Source organism: Haliotis asinina, chromosome 2, assembly GCF_037392515.1.
Source record: "Haliotis asinina isolate JCU_RB_2024 chromosome 2, JCU_Hal_asi_v2, whole genome shotgun sequence".
Lineage (NCBI taxonomy): Eukaryota > Metazoa > Mollusca > Gastropoda > Lepetellida > Haliotidae > Haliotis > Haliotis asinina.
In genome coordinates this window covers 90,208,619-90,236,500 of record NC_090281.1, presented here as the reverse complement: position 1 = coordinate 90,236,500, position 27,882 = coordinate 90,208,619, and the positions used below count along the sequence as shown (strand labels likewise).

At 40.1% G+C, this 27,882-nt stretch overlaps 1 protein-coding gene across 2 annotated transcripts; it reads right to left on the bottom strand.

Moving 5' to 3' along the window:
* Window positions 1–57: 57 nt before the first annotated feature.
* LOC137274570 (glutamate receptor ionotropic, kainate 2-like) lies at window positions 58–27,877 on the bottom strand. Of its 2 annotated transcripts, XM_067807828.1 has the most exons (13): window positions 27,128–27,877; window positions 20,182–20,304; window positions 17,582–17,827; window positions 16,703–16,890; window positions 15,348–15,401; window positions 12,965–13,180; window positions 11,653–11,757; window positions 10,783–10,869; window positions 8,623–8,751; window positions 7,821–8,003; window positions 6,262–7,091; window positions 4,441–4,606; window positions 58–2,146 (listed from the first exon to the last, which is right to left on the bottom strand). In XM_067807828.1, exons 1-13 carry the CDS (start codon window positions 27,234–27,236, stop codon window positions 2,009–2,011), a joined length of 2,574 nt encoding a protein of 857 aa, XP_067663929.1. In that variant the 5' UTR covers window positions 27,237–27,877; the 3' UTR covers window positions 58–2,008. The 2 variants fall into 2 exon arrangements, with proteins under 2 accessions (XP_067663929.1, XP_067663930.1); XM_067807829.1 differs by lacking the exon at window positions 10,783–10,869 and having other exon boundaries at window positions 27,128–27,861.
* Between the last annotated feature and the right edge of the window lie 5 nt (window positions 27,878–27,882).

The window sequence follows — 27,882 nt, the reverse complement described above, 5'->3', positions numbered from 1 at the left end:
TGGTCCACATGCTCTAGGAGTAACGTAAGCGTCTGATGAATAACACAACAGCAGCTGCAGTATATATGTTTAGTGTTCAAAAACTGTACAACTACAGCTCAGCCTCATGACAATATTAAAGAGAAACATTCAGCTGCAGAGCTCTTCCGGTATTGTTAATGACATTAGGATGACGATGAGGAGTGACCAGCAGTATAGTTACTGTGGAATAATGACTTAGGTCCTGACATTCGGTCCAGAATCACTGGTACAACTTTACTAAACATCATGGCAAACGAAAGTATGCACCCTCAAAGGTTTAATGTTAGCTAAAAAGAGACTCAACAAACTGGAAATGGATGTTCGAATGCATGCATTTCCTGCGGGTGTATTAGTTTTGTGTAAGTCATTGAATGATTCTGTATTTGGGCCTAGTAACATATTAAGAAATATATCAATATATGGATGACAATTTCTTCATGATATTTTGATGCGACCTTATTGGTGTCAAGCAAGAGTGCTTGACTCCTTTGCGGGAGTGTCTTGCTTGACAACATGACAAAAGCCTGTTCCGAAATTACGATATAATATAGAAGTTGTCCTCCATAAAGTTCCATATACATTTCTTAATCACGGCTTTCTTAGTACTCACCAACTTCAAAAACAGCTGTCCAACAAATCAACCAGTATTGGTAACGTCCCTTGAGGTCAAATCCTTTTTAGCTTATACTTTCCGTTGCCCTGAGGTTTGGTTTTGGTCGCAGAATGATTCGATACAGTGCCACAGTGAAACCTTGTTTATACAACCCTGTTCCTCCGGACACTCTATAATTAATCTTGGGAACGTGCACATATATACAGTGAATGAGTTGAGTATTTCAGTGATATACCATTAAAGGTAGAGAATACTGGATTTACACAATTGATAACATGCAAATGATGAAGCCAAGGAGGAAACAGATGATGAACTGGCATTGGCTAGTGGTATTCTGGCAAAATGGAATATTCCCTACTTTTGTTGAATGGTATATAACGGGTGACAGCTTTATGTGGGAGGAAAGCCCGGAGCACGGGTTTGGGGCTGACATTCCTAGAAACGTAATGTGTTATTCGAACCCATGACAGTTGGTTCCTCTGCACAAAATATACGCAACTCCGCATAACAAGTTGCGGTGCACACTGGGCTCCATGTCACAATATATACATACACAGATACTTAGGTATACATATATTTTATTTCAATATCCTTATTAGGAGTATTTCATTAGGAAAAACATTGTTTTTGTAAACAAGATTTCATTGTGGACATGTTGCCTACCATTTTAATCAATGATTCACGTTCTTGTAACCTGACACGTTAACATTCACAACACGATTGACCATTTGTAGAAAGGGTAACATAGTTCTGTCATCACAACGTATGTACATGGAATAAAGTAGCAAAGGCTCATAAATACAGCATACACATTATATTACATTACATTCAACAAATAGTTGTGCTTTACTTTGGCAGAACATTCATTCGTACAATCATGGTCATGTGCACGATTCGGATGTAGGAGATTGTTTACAAACTTTTTTCAGTCTCAAAAGACTAAAATAGTTTCCAAATTTTCTCTTACGTGTTTGGAAATTCTGTTTCAATGTATCACAAACAATGATTGCATGTGCCTGCAGACTCATTTGTTTTGACAAAGGTTTGCTCTTGTACAGGGATTGTACACTAGCAAATACTCTAACTGAGTGGTAAGACATAGTCTTTTTCCAGCTATAACCGGGTGTTCGGCTATCATGTTAACTTTGACCTTCATGTAATCGTCAACTCTTTGACCCTGACCTTCACAAATTCCATGTCCTCTCTGTCACAATCTTGAACGAGTTTAACAGCATTATGCTAAACGGTGTGACAGTCAATTGCAAGCTTCTGACACTCGAACCGAGTGTTCACAATCACCGATCGCCAGTTTCACAGCGATCACCTCAGGGCTGGCTACCCTATCAACAAAAGACCTAAACCCAGATGCCTGTGCTAGGAAAAATAGGCCGCGCCTCTTCCGTTCGTCCCAGAGTGATTGGCATAGACCTGGATCTCAGTGTTCCTGTCGTACACATCGTGGACCGCTGACTCATCCTTGTCCATGTCGCTGTGGTAGGTAGCTGTCTTGGTCTATAAACAAAAGCGAATGAATGAGTATTGTTTTACACCAAACTTACAAATAACCCGCCTATCACGACGAGGAGCACCGGGGATGGGCTCCACACACTGTACCCATGTCGGGAATCAAACTCGAGGTTTGGGCTTGACGAGCGATCGCTTTAACAACTATTCTACTCCACCACCCCTTTCACCGATAACGACAACGTAATATAGAGGAACGTCAGTATGAGTGAGTGGGTTAGGCAAAATTCCAACAATATCACGCTGAATAGACTTCACACATTGTGCCCAGGTGGGAAATCGAACCCGGGTCTTCGGTGTGACGGTCGACCGCCTTAACTATTTAGCTACCCCATCGCCCTAAAGTCAGTATAAATAAATTAACTGTAACACAGTAACACAGTTATGTATGTTCTAGATGTACTACAAAATACACTCTTTGCCACTGTGTGACGCATTCGAAGCTATGTCAGTGCCATCACACCGATACTGTGGCCTGCAAATGTTTCAACACAAGTCTGATAACCATGAATACACCCAACAGACATGGACCAACAGCTACTGACAATGGAGAAAGTTGATACGCCAGTATGAAATGGCACATTTGAAATAAATTACAAAAAAATCACTGAAAGACTGCTGTGGACACGTCAACGATTTATAGTTTCAGTATGATCACAAGCAAAACCTCAAAGGGGTGAACTGAATTCTAAACCTCTAGAAAGGTAATCGTGATGAGAATTTTTCACCATTTGTCTTTCTCTGTTATCACTTCTTTTACAACAAGTGTTCTGTTGACCTTAGGCGAAAATACGTTTTGACAACACTGTATGGATGCATTTCAGTCAAACTTACACTTATATGTCCAAAGCATTAATATGAACAAAGTCGAAATAATTTTTTATGAACTGGTAACTGTCATGGAGATTAGGGCCGTTGGATAGATCCATGGTAAAAGCGTTCATTCGTCATCCTGGAGACCGGGTTCGATTCCCACAGGGGTACAATGTGTGGACCCCATTTCTGGTGTTCTCCCTCCGTGATATTGCTGGAAATTTACTAAACGCTAAACAGTACTCACTCATTGAGATTGGCTTTGCTATTTTCATCTGTTAAATTGACCGTGTGGATCAGAGGTTTTATCTTACAGTGTCCATTCCAAACTGACCTTGACCTCGACCCGCTTGAATGAAGTCTATCATCACTTGGGGAACATCTTGCGTCATTACTTTTATTTTAGCATGGATATATTTTAGTAGGGATTTCCTTTGATGCTGTTATTTAAATACAGGAATATCTACAAACTGACTGATTCCATTCTGTCTTACGGCAATAGTCCTACCAACTGTGAAAAACTGATTCACAGAATCACACATATGGACTGCAGGAATGGAATTTGCAAAGTTTAGCTTGATCACTGCCCTGCCCTGACATGAACGGAGTAAGTGATCTTTTAATTGTTGGTCGTATCGGAGTAGTATCCCGCCAGATGACATCATACTGATAACGTGTAAAGGCTAACAGTACATAATTGTCACCTGCATTGGTGCATGGTGAGGTCAGATCATTTCAACTGGGATGAAAGACGATAGCTGCCGTAATGGAGGCTTATTATAATTATGGTCGATTCGCTGACACAAATAGCGACTAATTCTTATGACCTAACAAGGAAGGTCTTCAATTGGGAGCGATATCAACTGGATCTGGATTTTTGAAATACAGTTGTATGTAGTCTGATGGTAAAACACTTGCTCTCTACACCGTGGCCTGGGTTCGATTCCCTACATGGTTCCATTGGTTGGTGACAATTACGGGTCTGCCCTCGTATTACTGGTGCTATGCAATATAAGTATTCAGTGAATATCTTGTAATAAAAATAATGCTAACGGTGTTGACTAATTGTTCCCCTTTACCTGGGCTTGTGTCATGATGTATTGACCTGTTTATGTTTTGCTTTGTTTAACGCGGCTCTCAACAATATTCGTGATAGTTAAATGTTCTGTTAACATTCCAAACTATCCAACGATTGATGTCATAAAAATCAATCCACACCAGAGATTCGACATTGTCCCTTAAATCAGTGAACTTGACCACTCGATCCCTTTATTCTCCTGATAAACTCCACCTTCCAGGTTTACACAGCATAGGTACAAGAGGCTATATTATAGGGATTGCGACTACCATTGTAATTGCTACCTTTGTAATTGTTATTAATAATAAGTATACCAATCTTTAAAACATAACCTTAAGGGCGTCCGTCATGCATTGAATTTCGCGTCACAGAGTCATTATGATGAGCCTACCTTCTTTATTCTCGGTCTGGAAATACAGAACTTCACGAAGCACAGCATCCCGGAGATCCCCACCCCACCGGCCAGGACTAGGAACATGCCGGCGACGTTCTCTACATCCAGGGACTTGGTCTTGGCGCTGGCACGGGCATCGGGGCAGAACTGGGGCCTCCACCACCTACAACACAAGCGGTATTTAGACCTTTTTTATAGTTAGGTCAGTAGGGAAATATATACATTTTTATGAACTTTCTTCACATTTCGGATCGGCGGATTCTTAAAGCAATTAATTGAAAATGCCTTAGTTGGCCTTTTGATGTTTTTCACAGGCCTTTATGAACCATAAGCGTTATGTAGAAGCGCTTTAAGTGTTTTTAATTTGCTCGCATTTATGAAACAGAAGTCTTAATACAGGAGACACACTTTAAATGTTTAAGCTTGCAAAGTATAAACAAGCATTATACAAAGGGTGGATTTCATGCTTTTAAGTTCGTAGATACTGTATCACACTAGCACCATAGTACAGAAAGAATTCATGTGTTTGCCACCATATAGAAGATCCACTTAACGTGTTTTCAGTTTGCAGCTAATTATGAGTATTAGTCGCTAGGAAATGTCATTTGGAAAATTAGGAGTATCAACCGGAAGTATTACAACGGTAACATTTCCGGCCATAAAATATTCACTAATTCCTAAAAATTCAAACATCCAAAACGTTCATCAATATTGTCAGCTGCGAAAGTAATTAGACATTTCTGGTAGCAGGTTGCTCAGTCTCTTTGTTGATTCTCACAGTTGCCAAACAGACATGAGAACTGATGTTTTTCTTACAAATGTATGTTTGAAAAAGAGCATTGTTTTATAGAAATATTCCCGATTCTAATCCCATTCAACAATTTTCAACATACTGCAGCACACAGAATTATCCCATCTTATAATCATGCCAATAATTAAAAAAACCCACGCAAATTGTTTGGCAGCGTAATTTAGATAAGTGCTACGTCCTTACATTGACCCGTAGCTGTTTGCTTAAGTACTATAAATATGCGTTATGTCCATGACTCCCAGTGCAGTGAATGAATGAGTTGTTCCCGTGAGAACGCACTACATTACAGCATTCACATCTCACAAAAATGCTTAGGGAAAAAATAGTTCGAATCTTTATATTTTCCGAACCCAGTAGATGCCATTTTCTAACACACACACGCACGCACGCAACGCCACGCACGCACGCACGCACGCACGCGCGCACACACTCATACAGAGGTCAAAGTAATTAAATCATCCTAAAGTAGCATTTGCATAGCGGCAGTGAGACGTGCGCTTAACATTTCATTTACTTTATGATCTATAAAAATCGGCTATATATGATTTCAAAAGGTCCGTATATGAGTGAGTATATTCTACAGATAGCATTTTCTCTTGGTTGTAAATAACAAGTATTTATTTCTTTGACAGGAGGATCTGAACAACATAAAAAGAATTCACAACGCTTTTTATTCCTAGCGCTGTAGCCAGTATTTCTTTCCACGTGACACCTTAACGAAATAATATATTTCAGTATAAAACACTGCAAAACTGTTACATCGCTACGATGTTATCTCATTTATTATCTCACTGACGCTCTCCGGCGGACATTGCAGCCATTAATATGGGTTAGAGGGGCAGTCGGGTACCATACTGGTTACAGCGCTTGCTCATCACGCAAAAGGCCCGGGTTCGATTCCCTCATAGGTAAAGTGTGTGAAATTGCTGGGATAGTGCCAAATGTCACATAAAAACCTAGTGAGTCAGTACGAATATTCTGTAGCCAGACCCAGACAGAACACTTACTTTCGTTCAATACTGTAAATGACACCCTCATCAATCAGACGAAGTATCGCCAAGGTAATAGCTTCTCCAAATTGTGCATTCTTCGTGTATGCTATCCCATACCCTTTCAGATCAAACGGATGACCAATCTGCATCAGGTTGCAGTCTCCAGATATCTCATGTGTTATTGTAGGTGAATCCCAAATGAAGGCATACCGACCCGAGTTGACCCTTTCAAATCCATCTTCAACTCTTCTCACAATCGACTGTGGGCGAAGCGCAGACATGTGTGCCCACATTTTCTGATAATCAGTCATTTTAGTATGTTCAAAGAAGTACTCAATTTGGCTGCCGTCCACGGTGCCGTATTCGTAATAGTCTTGGTTTGCTAAATCAGCAGCCGAGTTGATGCCAACATTGGAATTGGTTATCGTGAGAAAGGCGGCCAGATTGGCGGTGTACAGGGATATCAGGATAAGGCAGAAAAACCACCAGGCACTGGCCACAATGCGACTGGAGATTGCATGAGGAGCTCCAACCAAGCTTCCTCTCAATAAGGTCCCCCAGATATACCAGAAACTTTCTCTCAGGTTGTAGGTGTATTTCTGTTGTCTGTCCGAGTTGACTCGACTCACACTGAACAGCACCAAACTGACGATGAGGAAGGAAAAGAAGATGGCGATCCACACCTGGTCCGTGAAAGGCGACAGGAACTGGAACACTTTCAGCCCTGTCTCATCTGGTTTCTTTATCACAACAGTAGTTCCTTTCGTCATGAACGGCTTCGTGAAGTCAACAACTACTGACCTCGACGGCGTTATCTGGAACGGGGCGAGGGCCACGTCAGCTTCCTGAAATTACAATACGGTATTGATTATTGGGGTAATTTTCTAAGATCACATTTGAACTGTTCAGTGGATCAAGACTGAACTAAGTTGGTCCTGAATATTATCATGGAGGACATTCACCACTTTGTTCTACTTTCATTTAAAAGGTCTTTTTATGAAGGATGCTTCCAGCGTTACGTCAATATCAAATAATACCATTATTTCAAAATATTATTTGTACAGACGCTCAATCAGTACCTCAAGTGGATAGGAACTGCCAACATCTGGTGTCATGATTGCAGCTTCACAGTGATAAATGCCGTCAGCTTTCTTTAACTCAGTCATGCCAAAAATAAGCGCCTTGATGTTTAATAAGCAGGGCTGATGAAAAGCATATGTCTGTCAGCCAGTGGTTACAACGTTCGCTCGTCACACCAAGGGCCTGGGTTCGATTCTTCAAACAAGCCAAGTATATGAGGCTCACTTCAGGTGCTTCCCACAGCGATATTAAAATATATATTTGTGATGAAGTATCGATTGATGAACCCCCTCTCGTAGAACACTCATCGAATGTTGATGCTGCCAACATGATGAGAAGAATAACTTACTTTATTTAATCTCCACACACGTTTACATGAGTGAGTGAGTTTAGTTTTATGCCGCTTTTAGCAATATTCCAGAAATGTACTTCACACATTGTACCTATGGGGGAATCGGGCCCGAATATTCATGAAATGACGTGATGTTGCTTACGTTTTCTATTAGTTGTCTGACCATCCCCGTCCAGCCATACGACTTCTTACTGCCGAACTTCCCATCAGGCACCAATGAAACGTTGTACTCGAACTGGAGAAGATTGCTGATTTCTTTTAAGATATCTATAAGATGCCCCTCAAACTCCCCGGTGTCCCGGTTCCGCTGTACAAACGGCGGTTCCTGGAATATTCAAAGACACTACACAAAACACGTTTCGGTATACATATTCTGAGAGATTAAAACAAAGAGACCAAATTCATTATAACACAATAACCTTTCTTACTAGTGGATCGCGACATGATTACCATACGAACCTGGCATTGCCACAAATTTTCAACGATCAATGGATACAGTTCTATAAAACTATTTTTCTTTTGACTCTCATCAATGTTTTTCCTCAGGTAATAGACATTAATTAATATGATATTGGCGTTTTGAATGTACCTGGTGAATCCGCCACAACTACAGGAATGAGGTGTGATTTAATCATTGCGAAAGTGTGGAGCAAAACATACACAAAACTGGAATGGAGGCATGAATGACGGGAGAATGATGATAATATGAACGTGGTATATTTTGTGCATATTTTATAATATGCAGGTTTGCATCGCCATCGTTCCAGCGATTGTTGCCATTCTGATAGCTTTAGATAACGTTTGTGCTTCTGTTTCCAATGCTTAGTCCATTCCGTTTTCTTTTGTCCATCAAGATAGTTTCTTGTGAGGGTGTTACATGTCTGAATGTCTGGAAATTAGAGCGAAACATTTTCCTGTATCACATAGTTTAAAAACACACTTACTATTTTAGTAGTTACTCTGAGTTTTCGTGGAGGGAAGACGTTGCCCTCGATTCTGACGCTCTTGCTGTAGGACTTCGAGGTAGCTATCCTGTCTTTCAGCTTGTCGTGGATATTTGTCCACATCCCGGTCTATCAAATGAAAAGAGGTTTGTCTCAGCTAGTTTTCAATAGTAAAAATCTGGTATCAGAATCATAATAATAATCGGAGCATTGTTATTATTATTGACTAAAACGAAAATTTGCAGAGTCAGCAGAAACAGTCATGAACACATAACAGGTTTACATGTGTATAATGATAGTGAAGACGGCTTGTGGAGTGCAGTCTGAGTAATCGTCTTGGGCAGAAACAGTTCTCGATCACATCGCCTTTACTGACCTGAGGTGACAATGGTCGTAAATATCTGAAATTGTATGTCTTGGAAATGCCAGCGCCAAGTAAATACTAAATCGTGTTAAAAACGGGCTTGATGTATGTATGTATGTATGTATGTATGTATGTATGTATGTATGTATGTATGTATGTATGTATGTATGTATGTATGTATGTATGTATGTATGTATGTATGTATGTATGTATGTATGTATGTATGTATGTATGTATGTATGTATGTATGTGTGCATACATGTATGTGTGCATACATGTATGTGTGCATACATGTATGTACGTAAGTATGCCACACACACACACACACACACACACACAATACTGCAACAGAATCACCCCCAGTCACATATGCAATAACACACTGTGTCACACAAACGTTGATAATCACAATATACCCTCACAAAAAGGCTGACATTCACACATCATATACGCTCATTCAAACGCTGACATTCACTCATTTAGACACTCACTCAAAACGTAGATATTGACACACACGCAGATAAGCAAACGATCACAAAAGGGCAAACAAACACGTGTATACACTCTCTCATAACACACACACACACACACTAAGAGTCGGTGTCTGTAGGCTGTGGTCGACTGCAGCCAATGAAGCACTCATCTACTGACATTCACCAAACGTTCTACATCACAAGCAAGAAATGAACGATCTTGAAAAAACAAGTCAAGACACCAGCACACTAATTATTGTTGCAATGCGATTATATAAGATTTATGCACATTCATTCATCTATATTAGCCCTGCAACAGGCACTAGCTGGTCAGCTGGTCAGTTGGTCAGAGAATATAGAAATACACTACCACGCAAGTGTCGTGGATAGATTATTGTTCCAGGTACATGCAAACCGAAAACATCAGAGTCAAAATTTACAGAGTATTATATCAAAATTATGCCAATTAATATTATTGAAATAGTTGTGATAAATGCCATTTATGCAGCTCAGTACGTTGACATCAGTAGATCTGAAATATCTGTTCTTATTCTTCATTCCTGTCGCTAATGTTATTTCACACATACACATGTTATTTGAAACTATATATACGCTAATAATGCTTAAACAATTACTAAACAGATATGAATGTTTATACACGATTCAACACAATGCTATTCAAAGGGTATGCCGTGCTATAATCTTCCAATATCACCTCACTGGGAACTAACACACCCGATCTAGTCGTGTACATGCATAATGCTGTTACCTTCTGTCTGGCGTTCAGGAGTAGTTAGAAGGGTAAACACAGACAGAAAAACAAACAATAGGAGAGAGAGTGGTACGTATTCATAATGCTTCATAATTACGGTGCAATTTCCCTGTTTTGTAAAGAACTTACTTTTTTGTTTAGACACAACAAAATGTATAATAGCAAATTGAAAACATCCACCTGTTTCTTTGTTTCATTTTTCTTCTTAATACTAGACAATAGTTTACTTAATGAAATATCTTGATTCATCGATATGACACTTTAAAACTTAAACCCAATATACGTTCAATTATAACAATAAAGAAAATTCATGATTTAAGTTAATGTACTGGAAAATGTAAGTTGGTACATGAGCCTGAAGTACTTGGTACAAGTGAAGATGGACAACAGAAAGAAGGTCTGAATGAAAGTAAAGACGGTCATTCTTGATAATGTCAGGCGGTATGGCTGTCTATAAACTATAGCAAACACCTCTACTTAGCCGGGTCCACACCAGTGGAGGGCAAAGCTTATATATAACGACAAGCAGATTACATCGGAGCTTTAGTTACCCCTCGTGGATCAAATGTGATTTTCCTCTCCCTGCCGTCCTTAGTTTGGTAAAGGTGGGAATCATAAAAATGTCCCTCCAGCGGGTCCTTTAGCAAAATACTTGAATATTATATCTATAAGTGGCATTATAAAGCATCAACGAAAACGGTTGGCTTTTATGATTTCAACTTCCATATTCTCTTAAAGAAATGTGACCCTTTGGTATGGTTGATTTGACCTGTTGGCTGTTTTACGCTGCACCCAACAATACTCCAGCTATGTGTGAGGGCATCATCATGAAGATGGTATATATGTAACAATGATATTTACGGGTTAAGTACGTTTGTAATTTCATCTGGGAAATTGTTTGATCATGCTTCTCCAGTTGTTAATCTCTTGGTAACGACTCTATCATCATTAAATAAACTTCGTGTTGAAAGAATTCAGAAGTTGAAATCCACAAGTCAACTCTGTTTCCTTGAACAGTAGATACAATCATATCCCAGTATCTATACTCTACGACGGTTCTATAACGTATGTACACCATGCAATCTTAAAAACCAACATCCTTTAATGGCAAACTTTAATACATCAATTCCTAATCTGAAACCAAAGAATTTAAATAATTATAAATTAATCAAAACATGATGAGTAAAACTAAATCTACGAACGGTTCAAATACAACTGAAACAATGCAACGTACAAAAAAATGGTCTCTGTTCTACAACTTTTGGAAATTGGTAACATTTATCACCAGAACACTTCAAGAACACGTTATTCTAGGCTACACAATGTAAAACCATGTAAGTGAAAGAATAGGTTTGAATATATTTGTGAACGTGATAATATACAAAGCGGAATAAGTGGTGGTTATATTCAAACGGAATCACCTGGTTAGTTTTAAAGGCTTGTAAAGTCATTAACTGAAGATATTTCTCTGATCGTCTTCCTCGTCCATTGAACTCAAGATATCCAGTACAGCCATGCACTCGACGCTGAAATATATGGGGCATTATTGAGTGGTACAACGAAGGTGGGTTATATCTCCCGTGAAAAGAATGAAATAGTCTACTGCAATATCATTGGATAAAAAGAAAATGGCGTTCAAAGAAGAAAGTCTCCAAGAATATGCTCTACCGTGAATACTGTCTTGAAAAGTGAAGTTATTTCACTGTCTTTAATCAACAAAACGTGCAATTCGGCTTGGAAAATGGACACAACATTCATTACATATTAAGTGTGATTAACATATGTTAGCGTTGATCTAGAAGCTATCATAACATGACGTCAGAGAGGTCTAAGTGACGTCATGGCTGTCTCACAACAGTGATCATTCAGGCATCTGGAGAGTGCTTCAAAGCATTGCTGAATACATCTATATATTTTGGCTGAAAGAGAGACATTTGCGGTATAGAGTGTCCGTGCCAGCTACTAGTGTAGAGGTTTGGGGACCGTCAGTATTAAAACCACTTGATCTAATGGAGTTCGTTTGTCTCTTACTAAATCGAAAGACTAACTGTAGAACATCAGTACAAAATCCTTGGAAACACATTCCGGGTGGTTTAAGGGGGGAAAGAGCTGTGAAAACTATATCAACTGATCGCTAAAAATCAGCCATCATCACGATGACATCAGGAATTCGCGGAAAGGATGAGCACGGCCTATACTACAGGATACATCCTTCATTTACAAAAGTTGCATAGAAATGGAAGTACGTATTGTCCACGAGGGCGATCTGTAAACAGACCAGACGCTCAAGTGATCGATCCAATTCGAAAATTTCGTAACGACTGCAGGGTAGAAGACTGAGTACAGAATTTCCGATTTTTAGAGATTAAGAAAGCACACCTTGCTTTTGTTCATTACTGTAAGCGTTCTGGAATGGGTTGTGTTCACTTTGTAAGTGGGAACACACATGTAGCTGTCCTGGTTAAATATTAATCACCATAGTTCGTGGTTTTGTTTCAGGTGGCGAGGGGTGTAGTGCTCATACCGTCATACCGCAGTGCTCTGGAAACACTGCAGTCGGATTTTTTTATTGAGACTGTTCTGAATGAGCTCTTATCTAACACTATCTCACAGCTTTTTCGCCCGTCCTAAACGCGGAACAACCTCATCAACAAACCATCACCGTTCAGCACCTCCCGTGCCAGAATCTTCTCAGAGAATCAGCACCTGTCTACGATTTGAATGACATCTTACCTCATTAATTCTTTTCCTGACACCACCGGAATTGTTTTGAAAAAGTTCCCAGTAGCTGTAACAGTACTGGATACCGTCGTTGAGCACCGCGTTCCGCAGGTTGATGTTGTCCATCCCCAGGCTGCAGGCACTGGAGTTCATGTCCATCATCATCCGCAGGATGGTCAGGTTGGCCTTGGAGTCCACGAAGTCAGCCATGTCGAACTCGTCCAGTCCCTGCGGTCAGTGAATGAGTGAGTGGCTTCTTTGCATTGGTGAGTGAGTGAATGAGTAAGTGAATGAGTTACTGTATGGAAGAGAGGCTTCTTTATATGTGTAAGTGAATGAGTGGGTCGAGGACGGTTCCTTTGCATCGTGAGTGAATGAGTACGTGAATGAGTGAGTGAGTGAGTGGAGGATGGCTCCTTTGCATCGTGAGTGAGTGAATGAGTACGTGAATGAGTGAGTGAGTGAGTGAGTGGAGGATGGCTCCTATGCATCATTTCCTTTGCTAATTTAACCTACTAAACCAAACGGAACCTGCGACTCAATGACGTTGGATATACCAATCAATAAATTATTCCCGTGTCAAAAGAGGGCTCCCTCGACATTTATTGAAACCCATTTACTTTGTTGTTAAAGGCATACGAATAGCTTTGGGCACTTTTGAAACAATAATACTTGTCTCACTTGTCCGGTTTTCGTGGCATCGTGGAATCAAGATCACTATAGACATTGCTAGTATTTCAAAAGAATGATATCATATTTAATGTGTACCAGATTGCCACGAGACCGGCATCAAGTTAATGAATCATCTAAAATACTGATTGCAACCTCGAAAATTTTGCCAGTGGCATATTTCTGTGTTAATTGGAAAAACAACATGGGGAGTATGTGACAACATTTACTTTCAGAACCACGGTACATGCAGCAAATTTACTTCTGACGCTTGTTTGCAGCTGCAATATTCAAGCATCTGAAGACGGCGTGTAAATAATCAGGCCAGGACCAGACAATCAAGTGATAATAGTCCCATGTCGTGAGGGTGAGACGCACGCCACCAATACACCTGGGAGACTCTTGACGTGTCCGATCGTTTTAGAAGGTCGCTCCATTAACCCACCCACCCCCACTCACCGTTCACCCACCAATCCATCCGTCGTTCATCCATCAATTCAACATAACGCTGACATAAGGTGAAATGGGGTGGTATTCAAGGTAACTGCACTCAAACGTACATCAACGTGCTACTCCACCGAGATACCATGCCTCGCGGATACCCTCCGCGGACTCTTTATGGTGCCTCCTGACAGTCCTTGTTCTATTCCCTTTATACCGACCTCTAGGCAGGGTAACAAAAAGTTCCATCAGCTAACGTCTTTGCGTATTTGCGTCAGGACGTTCAGCTTCCTGGACGATCATGTCGGCTAGACCGAGGAGGCGGTCTGTAAGTCATGACGTATATAAAAAAAAAACCCAGCCGCATGTGTGTGGCGCTTTTGCGTGCGGCACGTGCGTGTGATGTCTTTGCTAGATTCACGTGCATGTGTGTGGTGTTTCTGCGTGAAGCACGTGCATGTGTGTGATGCCTCTGCGTGAGGAACATGAATGCGTGTGGTGTTGTTGCATGAGGCATGTGCATGTGTTTGGCTTCTGCATAAAGTACGAGAATGTGTGGTGCTTCTGCATGAGGCACGTGAATGTGTGGTGCTTCTGCATGAGGCACGTGAATGTGTAGTGCTTCTGCATGAGGCACGTGAATGTGTGGTGCTTCTGCATGAGACACGTGAATGTGTGGTGCTTCTGCATGAGGCACGTGAATGTGTGGTGCTTCTGCATGAGGCACGTGAATGTGTGGTGCTTCTGCATCAGACACGTGAATGTGTGGTGCTTCTGCATAAGGCACGTGTATGTGTAGTGCTTCTGCATGAGGTACGTGTATGTGTAGTGCTTCTGCATGAGGCACGTGTATGTATAGTGCTTCTGCATGAGGCACGTGAATGTGTGGTGCTTCTGCATGAGGCACGTGTATATGTAGTGCTTCTGCATGAGGCACGTGTATGTGTAGTGCTTCTGCATGAGGCACGTGTATGTATAGTGCTTCTGCATGAGGCACGTGAATGTGTGGTGCTTCTGCATGAGACACGTGAATGTGTGGTGCTTCTGCATGAGGCACGTGTATGTGTAGTGCTTCTGCATGAGGCACGTGAGTGTGTTGTGCTTCTGCGTGCGACACGTGCAAACTTTAACATGCGTTTGAGTGTTTCACAGACACAAATGTTCTTGGCAAGTGTGTTTGTCTTCAACACGTTTCTTATGTCCTTATACTTGCTGATAGCATGCCATGTCTTGGCACTCTAGGCTTTCATAGAGTGCATTACAAGAACAGTAAGACCAAACCTACCAAGTTTACAACCAGCCATTTGTTCGGTGATGAAAACATACTCAGCGTCAGCCCCTGAAATATAACATGACAGTGCCAATAAACGGCTCACGAAACATGTGAAAAAGCCGCAATAAAGACACGGATATCAGAATATATTCTCCAATATCAATGTACATAGTACGTCTGAAATGTTAACCGATGACCACAAAGGGACAAATTCTGACCGGTAATCGTTGTGCTGTACACTCGAGGTTCCCTATGTAGAAGACTAGTTATCTCATTGAATATCGTATGTAATTCGGTAGTGTCATATGTCCATTGTTGTTGAGGATCAGTCCTGAATTGAAGTGCCTTTTGAATGCAGCTTATCAATGACAATGCAATGCTATATATCCCATGTGTATTGATATACATGTAGTTGTGATCTGTGCAGGAGAGCTATAACTATGAGTATCAATGCAACATAATGGATTGTAAATGGTATAGGTTCGTGTCCTTGAATTTCATAAATATGAGATGAACGAACACCATATCATATTTAAAGCTGTCGCAGTTGTAACAGAAAAGTTACAAATGTATGTCTACAAGGTCCAAATCAGAGGAATGTCATTTCCTGTAGAACAGCTCTGTATCGCAATGTACTGTAATTTACCAAAACGGCAATGACCAATGAACATAAAGTTCTATACATGATGCGTCACATATAACCAAGAGAACGGGTCAGGTGCTGACTGACTAATGATCACAATGTACGATAAATCTTGGATTCGAACTCACAACTGAGGAGGTAGCATTGAACAACTGTGTGATATTCCAGCAATACCAAAGCGGGGGACACCATGAATTGGTTTCACGCCGCTTATAAAGAAAAGAAATATGTATCAAGCCCATTCCCTGTGCTAGTACCATGCTCTTACTCTTTGTCCGTATTCCTCAGACATGGAGTAGAACTGTGCCCATATGGTTTTCATCTTTTTTTATTAATATATCTTTTTCATCTTATTATTTCCCCGATGTTCATATACAGTATGTAATACAGGTTGATACATGGCATAGCTACACCTTTGAGTGTGTTCGTAGTTCATAAAGTAGGCTGCAAGATACTTCATCTATTCACCTTCTCATATATTCTGATGTCTACAGTTCAACTATTACAGCTTATACCTTTCATATTTTTCATATACATTACGTATTATGTAATGCTATGAGGTATACTTACTTTTATGAGTCTGTCAAGTCGTTTTTATCTGCCTCAGCATTGTATCTGTATTGTTCTCACCTGACGTTGCACTGTCCATATTAAGCTCACTTGCCGTAGCAATCTGTCCGTATTGTTCTCACCTGACGCAGCACTCTGTCCGTATTGTTCTCACCTGACGTAGCACTCTGTCCGTATTGTTTTTGGAACAGATGACGATAAATGTAAAGGTGTACGAGTCTCTCATCTCCTTCAGTTCCTGTCTCAGGTCCAAGTCGGACTCCGCTGATGTCGGGTCCGTCACCCTGAACGACCGGACCTCCGCTTCCCACTTCCGCATAACCCTCTCAAGAATTACCGCACCTGCACCGATAGGTTTAAATAAAGACTTGGATAAAGAACCAGAACCCAGTGCACGTGAAGAAAACATACAGCTACAAATTAAGCTTCTGGATTTGAGAATTTGCAACAGATGCATTTTTAATGCAACTGCATTTAAAAAAAACATAAGTAATCTACCCACCAAACTCAAACTGTCAACTATGTTTGAGTTTAATATCGATTTCAGTTCATTCTGATCAGTTCAAAACTTAGACTTAAGTTTGTTTCAAGAAATTGGGACCAGGTGTTTACGAAACGAGTAAGTATGTCCTGTCCAGCTGATAGCAACCGCCTGTCGTACAATCTGTATAGCCTATATATGTGTCTGTTGTCCCAAACCACAAACAGCACTCTTGCCTCTTATCGTCAAAACACAAACAGACAGACAGACAATGAACAAAATATTCTGACATATATATATCGACAGAGTACAAATTTTATCAAAATAAATTACCTTGATTTGTCTACATGCAGATACATGTACATTGTTCACTACGCACTATTTCATTTGTACTCATTACAGTCCTCATCGATAAATTAACATGTAGGCAAACTATTTTTCCATAAGTCCATGCATTGTTACAAGTTATTCTATGTTTTCTTAAAAAGGGTACAAATAAAAATGTGTCTTCAAGAAAGAAGGTAAAACATAGTTTAGAAAAAAATATCTTACCTTCATATGAGTCGTGAATGACTGCGATCTTGTCAAAGGCATAGTAGTCGGCGATGTCCAGCACGGCCCTTGAGAAGACCCTAGCGTCGTGGAAGAACTGGTACATGTATTTGGTATCTTCCTGGTCTTCAGGGGTCAAGGACATGACGTAGTAGTTGATCTTTAGTTGTTTTGTCACGGTAGCGTACACGCTGTTGTAGTTGCCAATGATGGCGTCCACAGATGCGTTCAACAATTCCTGGTGAGCTACAATGAAGATGATAATTGTTTGTATATCAATGCTTTCTTGAGGCTGGTTTAAATCTCATAAAGTCAAGTAGAGTAATCATTAAGCGTTTTATTGGCGTTCGTAATCTAATTTGGGCTTGGGTGATTTGTGTTTATCTTCCTTTTCCAGCATCTCAGATCTCAGCATTCGTCCTGTCTCAGTTTAAAGGAGAGAAAGCCTGTTGCGCAGGTGTTAGCCATTTTCTACTTCAGAAAAAAAAACATGGCATGCTACATACAAAGTTAAAACGGGGTGAATCTGAGTGAGTGAGTGAGTGAGTGAGTGCGCAGCTAGTTAGTGATATGGGCCTATAATAGTGCAATACCATGGCAGTCGATTCCATGTAGGAGGTTTGGCAGACGTACTATTTGAAGGATGAATTGTGTTCTTAGCTTTCACTGTAGCTTTCATACTAATCAAAATCACAAACATAAATTGTATGGTAAATTCATATGCACATTGTCTCTCACATGTCTCGCGATTGTCTCCATGTAAAAATAAACCATAGAAATAGAGAAAGACGGGAATGCCAACGTACGCGAGATTTGCGTGATACCAATACAAATACGTTCGGTAAGCGATACTTCCCCGAGAGTTTGGGTTCTTCATTTCCGGTTATTCGCTTACACGTACGTGGAGAGTGTAGACATTGAGGTAGAAGGAGGAGCGGCTTCTCAGTAAGGAAACCGAGTAAAATACACATGTGAGTGAGTGAGTGAGTGAGTGAGTGAGTGAGTGAATATTTTGACAATATTTCAGCCATATCGTATCAAATTATATATTTATATCAATTAACACTAAATACTGAAATCCTGTCAGCGAAGGGCAGCAAAACTGCTCGATTATCACAGATGTAAATTCAAAACTAGTATTTAAATCTAAAACATTTAAGCTACCATACAATATAAAAACAGGCTATAGATTGTCAGCAACTGTTACATATATGACATAACAGAAATGTCACTTAATTCAAAATGACACCCACAGAAATAAACGTGCAGTATGATCAGTATTTTTAGGCCACGATTTTCTTTAATGTTTAATGTTTTCAGTATTATATAACTATAATGATTTGTTTATTATCATAAATTAAAAATCATTTCAGAAATAGGAAAATGTACAGATAAGATCTTTTCAGGTATCGACCGTCAAGGATTGGTTACACTCTAAACTGGAGATTGGACCACCAACATTTTCTTTTTACCAGGCAGTAAAGACTTCAGAAAAGAACACTGCGAATGTTAAATATGTATTTATTACTTGTGAAGGAAAATGGTTCAGCAAAAGGTTTCAGTGTCCGCATGTTCTAGTTAAACGACGAGTCATGTGTAAAAGGAATGTCCGTGACTGAGAATCTCACGATATCTTACATCACCTGTATTGTCAAAATTCACTGAAATTCAATTTCATAGCTTAAAAAAATATTTTTCAGTATCCAAAGTCAGCAGCCTATTGCTGTGTGTTTTTGAAAAGTGACTTTCGAAGAATTAAAAAAGTATGATTTCACAATGCAAGTTAGAAAGTGGGATTACACTTTCTTAGTGAAGTACAAATTCCAGGACTTTTTTTAGTTGAGGCTCATCCGAGATTCAAATCCACACCCTCAGAGTCAGGCACCGATCGCCAGCACACAAAGTCTGCCGCCTAACCCGCTGAGCCACCGTGACTTCCACAAAAGTGAAACTCGGACAACTGGTAGTCTAGAATGAAAGCTTGGTGCATCCCTCTGATAAGCGTTAACTGGCACGGCTCCGACGGCCGAAAGCTATGATTACACAATGCTATTTAGAAAGTAGTCAAAGGTAACACTAAGTGAACACTTGCTTAGTGAAGTACAAATTCTAGACTAAGTACTTTTTGAGTTGAGTCTACCAGTTGAGCCAGGTAAGGGGTAGCACTTTATTTACAGCTAAGTTTACTGACGTCGCCTTGAGTGAAGGTTGTGCGCTTAACCGATCAATTAAACCCCAGGACGTCTGCTTATTTGGGGAGAGAAGCTGTCACAGGTCTTAACGTTTACTTTAACGGTGAAACTAGTAGCAATGCATGAACTCACACAAAGGTCATTGTTGAGTAGTTAGTGATATAAATCAAAGCGTCCCACTGTCGTATTGTGGTGTTTTTGTTAATTATAAGGTTTTGCTTAATTACTTGTTTTGACGACAATGAAACCAGACGAGGGTGTTTTTTTAGGATTCCACGGTGCTAATACTATAAGGCACTTTGGGCCCAGACACTATTAAATACATACAGACTTGGGCATATGGCTAGAATACTGCATTGTTGGTAGCGGCTTAAATCTACATTCATTCACTGATGCAGCTAATCTCACCTTTCTTGATGTTTTTATAGGTGTAATGTGTGTAGTTGGTGATGTTGAGACGAGTCACTTGAAACTCTTCCGGAGCGTCCACGAGGTCGAAGATGTTGTTATCAACAGACGAATCAATAACACCTGTAATGCATCAACAATACATTTGATATATCAGTAACACTGTACTATATCAATAACACCTGTAATACATCAATAATACATTTGATATATCAGTAACACTGTAATATATCAATAACACCTGTACAACATCAATAATACATTTGATATATCAGTAACACTGTACTATATCAATAACACCTGTAATACATCAATAATACATTTGATATATCAATAATACATTTGATAGATCACTAACACTGTAATATATCAATAACTGGTGTAATATAAATATTTTAGACACCTGTTGATATCAGTCACATCTATAACATCTCAGCAATACCTGAAGTAAATCTGTTATTCCTAGAGCAGATCAGTAATACATAAGAACCGATTAATAATACAAGTAAGAGTTTACAAGTACCTGAAACAGATCAATAGCACTTATGGATCGTTGATTAAGTTGGGAAATCCAGCTCATTTATATTTATTAGTGAACACGTTAACATTTAATTTGTACTTTTTGTTATTCAATTACCATATTTAAGTCGAAAACAATTTGCAGCCCCAAGGGAACTATCTCGTATGTTAGGTATTTCTCAATGAGGGCATCTAATCGGTTACATAATTATTCCCGAATCTCTGTCAGTGAAAAATAACCTTAAAACATTCTATGTATTTCATTAATGTTATTCATCATGTAAAGTCTATGAGGTATTGTGAGTGATCAGATGTGGCTTCTTGCTGTATTTGGTAACATTTCAGCAACATAAAGGCAGGGCCACCTGACATGACTTCCATACCTTGGACATGTTAGATATGGGAAATGAAACTGGGCTTTCCTTCTCACAAGGGAACGATTACGCTAGTAGGCAATCCTCAGGTTAAAGGATGTCAAACATGGGTATGACACTTTTTTGAGAGGACTTTCTCCCCATTGCGACCAGAATGTCGAGGAATGAAAAGATGAATGCCCCAGGATGTCGTCAGAGAACCAAGCATATATAGATGTAAAACTCATCTTTGCATTGATCTTTTCCTTGAACACATGTCCTTCTGCGGTCACTTTGACATACTATAGAGTTATGTGAGTTATAAGGTTATATTCACAATGACTTATGTTCATATTTAAATGACAAATGTTTTTTTCCGAACTTTATGCTCATCAAGCGAGGAAGTTCCTTTCATCTTATAGTTTTCACTTTGATAAACTGATGCTGTTGTATTGCCGATCGATATTATTTTATTGATTTGTTATCGTATTGGAGTGTTACATATATGCGTCAGAACGTTTGTGTCAAGGATGCAGAAATCAGGCCAACCGCTTCCACAACTGGAATGGAAGTCAGATCTACACTCTTAAGTTCTTAATCCTGATACTTCAGACAGAACAAGGCACATCCAATGTACAAAAAACACCCATGTAACATTCACGGCCATGCACCAACCACACCTATGTACCAACAACACCCACATTCTTGTACCACCCCCATCACACCCAGCATCCCAATGTTTATCCTGCCAGATAAACATGTTTAGCGTGTGACATCAGTGGTGTATCCCCCCGGGGACCGATACGTGAGGTGCATTCTACGACAGTGAGAGAAATTATAGGAGTCATTATTACAAAGCAAACATGCAGGAACTGTGGTTGTTCAAACACAGCGCCATATGTCGGTGTGGTTGACCTGCATACAATCCCATGGCCTGCAGGACGTCTCGGCGAAGACTGCAAATGAATGGCTTAGATTGTGTACAGGATTTTGTCAAAAATCGATAGCTCCAATCGATACTAAATTCGTACATTGGGATATTTGTGTTTGGGGAAAAATAATTAGGTAGATGATATTTTTCTCATAGACCTGTAACGATTTATGAATTAGTGACTGCATCTCTTAATTCAGTTTTAGCTTGTACTAACAACGTTTCACAACAAATTAGAAGTACTTTGGTTAAATGTCTGGATATTGTCATGTCCGAACATGGTGTATTAGTGAGTAACCTGGCATTATAACCCATACTGGTTATTGCCATGTTAATATAAGAGGGATCGGTGAGTGAGTAGGTATGGTTCTACGCCGCTTATTGCAATGTTCCAGCAATATCATGACGGGGACACCGGAAATTGGCTTCACACATTGTACCCATATGGGGAATCGAACATGGGTTTTCAGTGTGACGAACGAACGCATTACCCACTCGGCCACCTCATCGCCCCAAAACTGTTTTAATAGGGGGTAGCTTCTTACCCAGGTCCCATGGAGGTATGAACAATGTGTCGCTTCGGAAGTATTATTAGCATACAAGTATATGCTAGAGGAATACCGTATACATGTAGATCTACATACATATACTAGGCACCAACATTGCTACAACAAATTGTCTCTGCTACATATAAATGTTAAAAGGTTTTCAGTGTAGTGTACAGACTAAAATAGACATGATTCAATGACAGGTCAATTACGAACGCTATGTCAATTATAAAAGCGAAATTGTGCAAACTATTAAACAGTTAAAATCCCTGATGTCAGAACAGCATAACTACTTTGGAATATTTTCATTTTGAGTTTGACGTCCATGTTACATGTTACTCGTGAGATCGTTTGTATGACCTAGTGTATACAGCATCTGACCAGAGAGTGGGTGGTCGGTGGTTCGATCCGGTACAGTGTCATACCAACAGACTTAAAGCGGCGGTACTTCTTGTAAACGTACATAACACGCGACATTTATGGGATAAAACACACACAGTACAAGAGAGCACACACAAAGAGCACACACAGAGAGCACACACATAATGCACACAATGCATATCAATACAGTTAATAGAGACGTGGCCCTGTAACATCACCATCATGCAATACTTAATCTTATACGAGATAAAGAGAGAGAGAGAGGGGAGTGAAAGAGAGAGTAAGGGAGAGATGGAAAGATGTCATGGTATCCCATGACGATTGGTATTTGCAACTGACATGCCCCAAGAGGGATGAGTGATTTCTGCCGTGCTTCCGCACATTAACCGTATCAAATATTGCCATTTGCTAGTAATGCACAGGACTGTTTACCTTACGATTATCTATCAGTAAGTTTCCTCATAACTCCCTCTCGGGAGACCAACACGCCAAGTACCTGTCTGTATAGTGTCAATACACGTTATCTGTGCTTGCGTTCAAATCAATAGCACACCTATGTGTAAAATTATGTCTATAAATATTATATGTTTACAAACGTAGCTAAAGTTAAAATGAGTCTGTATGTAAAGAGTTGGTGTTTCATATAATATTTGCTAAGTGAAACTGGGCACTATCCTCATCGTAACACTTCCCTTATAAACAATAATGGCGTCATTCACGATCTTTGCGTACAAACAGGCTCACCAAATATGTCCCCTTAACATAAAATGATATAGAAAAGGAAATGGAAATCAAGGTTTAATCAGTCAGGGTAATATCAGTTTTGGGTAACATTCTGTGGATGATGTTTCTCTTTAACCTTTTTACGTTCTGCAATACCTTTACTCAACGTAACTCTCTACTAAACTTACGTCGAAACTACCTGAATACTGACTAGACAAAATGATGTTTGACTAGACCCTTATGGAGGTTTATGTTTATGTTAGAGATTCAGATTAGACACAGTCACACCCTGGTACCCCAGGGTTAACACAATACAACCACTTTACTGTTGATAGGCTAAGAAAACCTACTGTTTCCTTATTAAGTACCTTTAACACCTAAAGTCGCTTCTACGAATAGGAAATTAGCATATCATGGTTAGGTCAAAGCTGCTAGAAAAGCTTCCTATTTGGATGGCTAGGCCATATTCAGGGGAGGCAGGCGACAGAGTGTTGCCCTGTGTACATCTTTGAGTTGATCGTTTACACGGTAGCGGTTTTAATGCAAAGGAGGATGTGTTTAGTTGGTACACAGGCTCTTGGCATTTTGCACTTGACATCTCAGCTCCAAACAGTTGCGTCAACGCCAAAATAACTGAACTGCAACTGAACACAACATTGTGTGACGTTATGAGAGTGAATCAGTGAACATCTCACATAACACCGGGTGGTCGTGAAAGTGTGGGGTAATAAGTAAATTTGATGCTGATTAGATTCGGGGGTTGTTTATTTGATTATTGTCACCCTCATTCAAAATATATAAAAATTGGTTCACACGCAGGACGGCGTGTTTTTTGTTTTGTTTTTCTTTTTGGCTTGTTTAAACATATGCTCTTTTTCTTTTCCGACATGGGTGTACGTACGTCGGTGACTTTGTTAGCAATGTTCATACCATGTACCACACTTCTTGTTGGATATCTGATTTGTTCGTGTGTCGCTTAACCCTGCTCCAGTCAACAGTCCACCTACATGACAATAGTCTGTAAATAATCAAGTCTGGACCAGAACATCAAATGACTGACATCAAGAGCATCAGTCTACGAAACTGGGATACAATGTCAGGCATAAACCAAGCCAGTGAGTCTCCTACGATAAGCATGGTTTGGTGAATACCATTGCAAAAGCAAAGCTTCACGGAGGTCCATTCTTTGTCGGTAGCAACATCGGTAGTGATATGCCATACAATCACATTAATGCGACACAAACTCATTATTTAATGACCTACACCGCAATAGTGTCATTATTTCATTAACAACAAAGTAATTTGGTGTTTTTCTCACGCGGGGTTATATGGAGTTCACAACGTTCTCAAACTGTACACCGTCCACAAATTAACTTGAATGTTTTGTAATTATCCCTTCTTCATGGTTATACACGTAATGAACCAAGGACGACACGCGTCACTACGGAGCATGCCACTGACCGATACTGTGTCATCGTGCCCAAGTAACAATTCAATTCAATTCAAGTCAGTGTTTATTCCGACAGACCACTATTGGTGGTATAGGAACAGTACAAATAAAGTCATCATATAAATGATAAATTGTTATCAATGACCTTTGGAGGTTGGTCACTGGCTTGTGTGGTCTAGACTAGTATCAACTGGCCATGCTTGCCGTGTTATGGATCAGCTGACAGTGGCATTGGTCACTGGGTTGTTTCTGAGTCATGCCACACGTTTCACAACTATCTCTAATGAAGACCAGCTGTTTTACGCATGGTGTCTCCATGTATTGAAGCTGTTACGTTAATATTGATCTAAGTTTTAGTTTCAGATCAGCAGCAATCCCTGTATGGCGGGGGTAGCCTAGTGGTTAGTGTTTGCTCTTCACGCCGATGATTCAGGGCCGATTTCCCACATGTGAACAATATGTGAAGCCAATTTCTGATGTCCCCGTCATGATATTTCTGGGATGTTGTTATAAGCGGCATACAACCATACTCACTCACTCGCTCAATTATTCTCTTTTACATCAACTTGGCAAAAATTCCATATGGGATATAATGCCAGGCAACGGCAAAAATAGGACCATACGGTAGAGAGCTGGGAAGATTCGGACTGAATTGATCTTCAGCAGCCTATGTTCCCCGTAAGAAGCGACTAAGTGTATCAAGAGGTCAGACTCGTTAACTTGGCTGACGCGACGTCATAGTATCCCAACAACGTAGATCCATGCTCCTTATGTCAATCACTGGACCGTTCGTCATTGTAGATGAAAAATACACCATAGCTGTTATCCTAGTGTAGACGCCAGTTTGTTAACTCTGGTTAACTGAATTTGTGATATGTGGAGGGAGAGAGAAGAGTACTTTTACGTACATTTTAGTAACGTTCCAGCAATTTCACGACGAGTTCTTGCAGTGACATTTTCACGACAGGCACAGTACTGGTTCCACGCAGTTTACCCAAGTGGGAATAGAACCAGTGCCTGTGGAGAGCGAACGCTTTAACCACGTAGCTACCTGTCATGACGAAGGCATTAAGTCGACGTACATCCATAGAGTTAAAAAAAACCTCAGGATCAAACTATACGAATAAGGTGCTATATGATCGCATTCGTGAGCTTAATAATACTTCTCACATAAATATTGAGTGAGCGAGTTTAATGTAACGCCGCTTTTAGCAATATTTCAGTAATGTCACGTCGGGTGACACCAGGTATGGCTTCACACGTTGTACCCGTGTGGGTTCTTTGGTGTGACGAACGAACGCTTTAACCACCGTACCGTGAAATAGTTTAGTGGGTTGCACAGAATTGTCCTGAAAACAACATATACATTATACTAATGGTTACTGTAATTCGAGATAATGGTACTTCGAGATAACCGATATGAAGGTGATAGGGTTAGTCCACTAGGCCTAGTATGAGTATCTAAATACCAGTGTTTGCCTTAATGTTGTGAAGAATTATCAATGGTATGTACAGAACTATTCTGTGTGTGAAATGGATCCATAAATAAATGACAATAGACAGGCCCAATGGGTGGGAATCAATCAATGCCTGATCGATCTTATTGAGTCCACGTTGTTCGATTGCGTTAAAGTTTATGGTCGCGGTGAGCATTGCAGTCATATGGTGACTTGATTGTTACAACTGTCGGTTGCAAACATCAATAGGTATATAAATTCAGTCAAGCTGTAAAAATGTTCATTGAAAACATTCATCGTAGCTCAGTTTCATAAGTTGCTGTTCGTGATATCACAAATTGGCACATGAATTTTAGGACATCCGCGATATCAGAGATCAACGCTGATCTATAAACCATACACATTTACCTTGAAAGTCATGTCGTGAATGTATCCAATCAATAACGTCAGCAGCTGATCAATGAATGTTTTTATCACCACTTTCAGAAAAACACAGATAACGCCGGGGGAATATTTGTTAATTAACACATAAAAACAAGGTATACCACTTTTTAATGCCTCATGTATAGAACACATGTACTTACCGAGTCTAACACCTTCTGAAGTTGCGCTGATTAATCCGAAGATGAAGACGCAATGAAAGACACGTGATTTGGTGAACATTTCACACTTAACCAGATGACACACAGCCATTTTCAGATTGTTATGAGACCCGTGTGTCCACAAAAGAATACTTTCTCTGGTATATCCGTTTTGATAACTTGAGCTCACAAGCAGACACGCTTTCCAGAACTAGTTTTAATAACATGATTTATAACTCTGTTTATGACGTTGCGTAACATTATTAATAACAGTTTCATGTCCGGTTCGTGAGTATTAACATCGCATACCCAAAAGGTCAACCGCTTAGCGATGTGTCACATGTGTTTGGTCTGACATTTGGTGGCAAAACCGTCAGTTAATAATGGTGCCAAAGAATCGCAGCAATTATACACATCTCACATAAACCCACAAGGCTGTACAACAGCTAGCACCGGGTCCTGGCAGGGATACTTCCACAAAGTTAAATTAGGTTCGCCTGTTGGCAAACACGACTTCATGTCTCTGAACCAATCCACCATCGTCCTCCACTTGTTCCTCGTACCCGCCATCACTCTATCCCTCCAATACGCATGTTTCTAACTGTACTCCTAACTGGGCTATGTCCCTTAATGAGTTTTCATTCCTCGGTGTTGCATTGATTTGATTCCGCTGCGGTGCTCGGCAATGGCCGCCTACCGCCAAACCCCTACACAACGTGCACGGAGCGTTCAGACTCTAAGCCGTGAGTTGTACTGGA

Excerpts from the sequence above, each read along its gene's own strand:
- LOC137274570 (XM_067807828.1), bottom strand. The coding sequence starts at position 27,236 with ATGGCTGTGTGTCATCTGGTTAAGTGTGAAATGTTCACCAAATCACGT. Across the intron at positions 7,092-7,820 it reads TCAGACAACTAATAGAAAAC|GAAGCTGACGTGGCCCTCGC; the intron begins GTAAGCAACATC and ends TTGTAATTTCAG. Across the intron at positions 2,147-4,440 it reads CCAGACCGAGAATAAAGAAG|ACCAAGACAGCTACCTACCA; the intron begins GTAGGCTCATCA and ends TTTTGTTTATAG.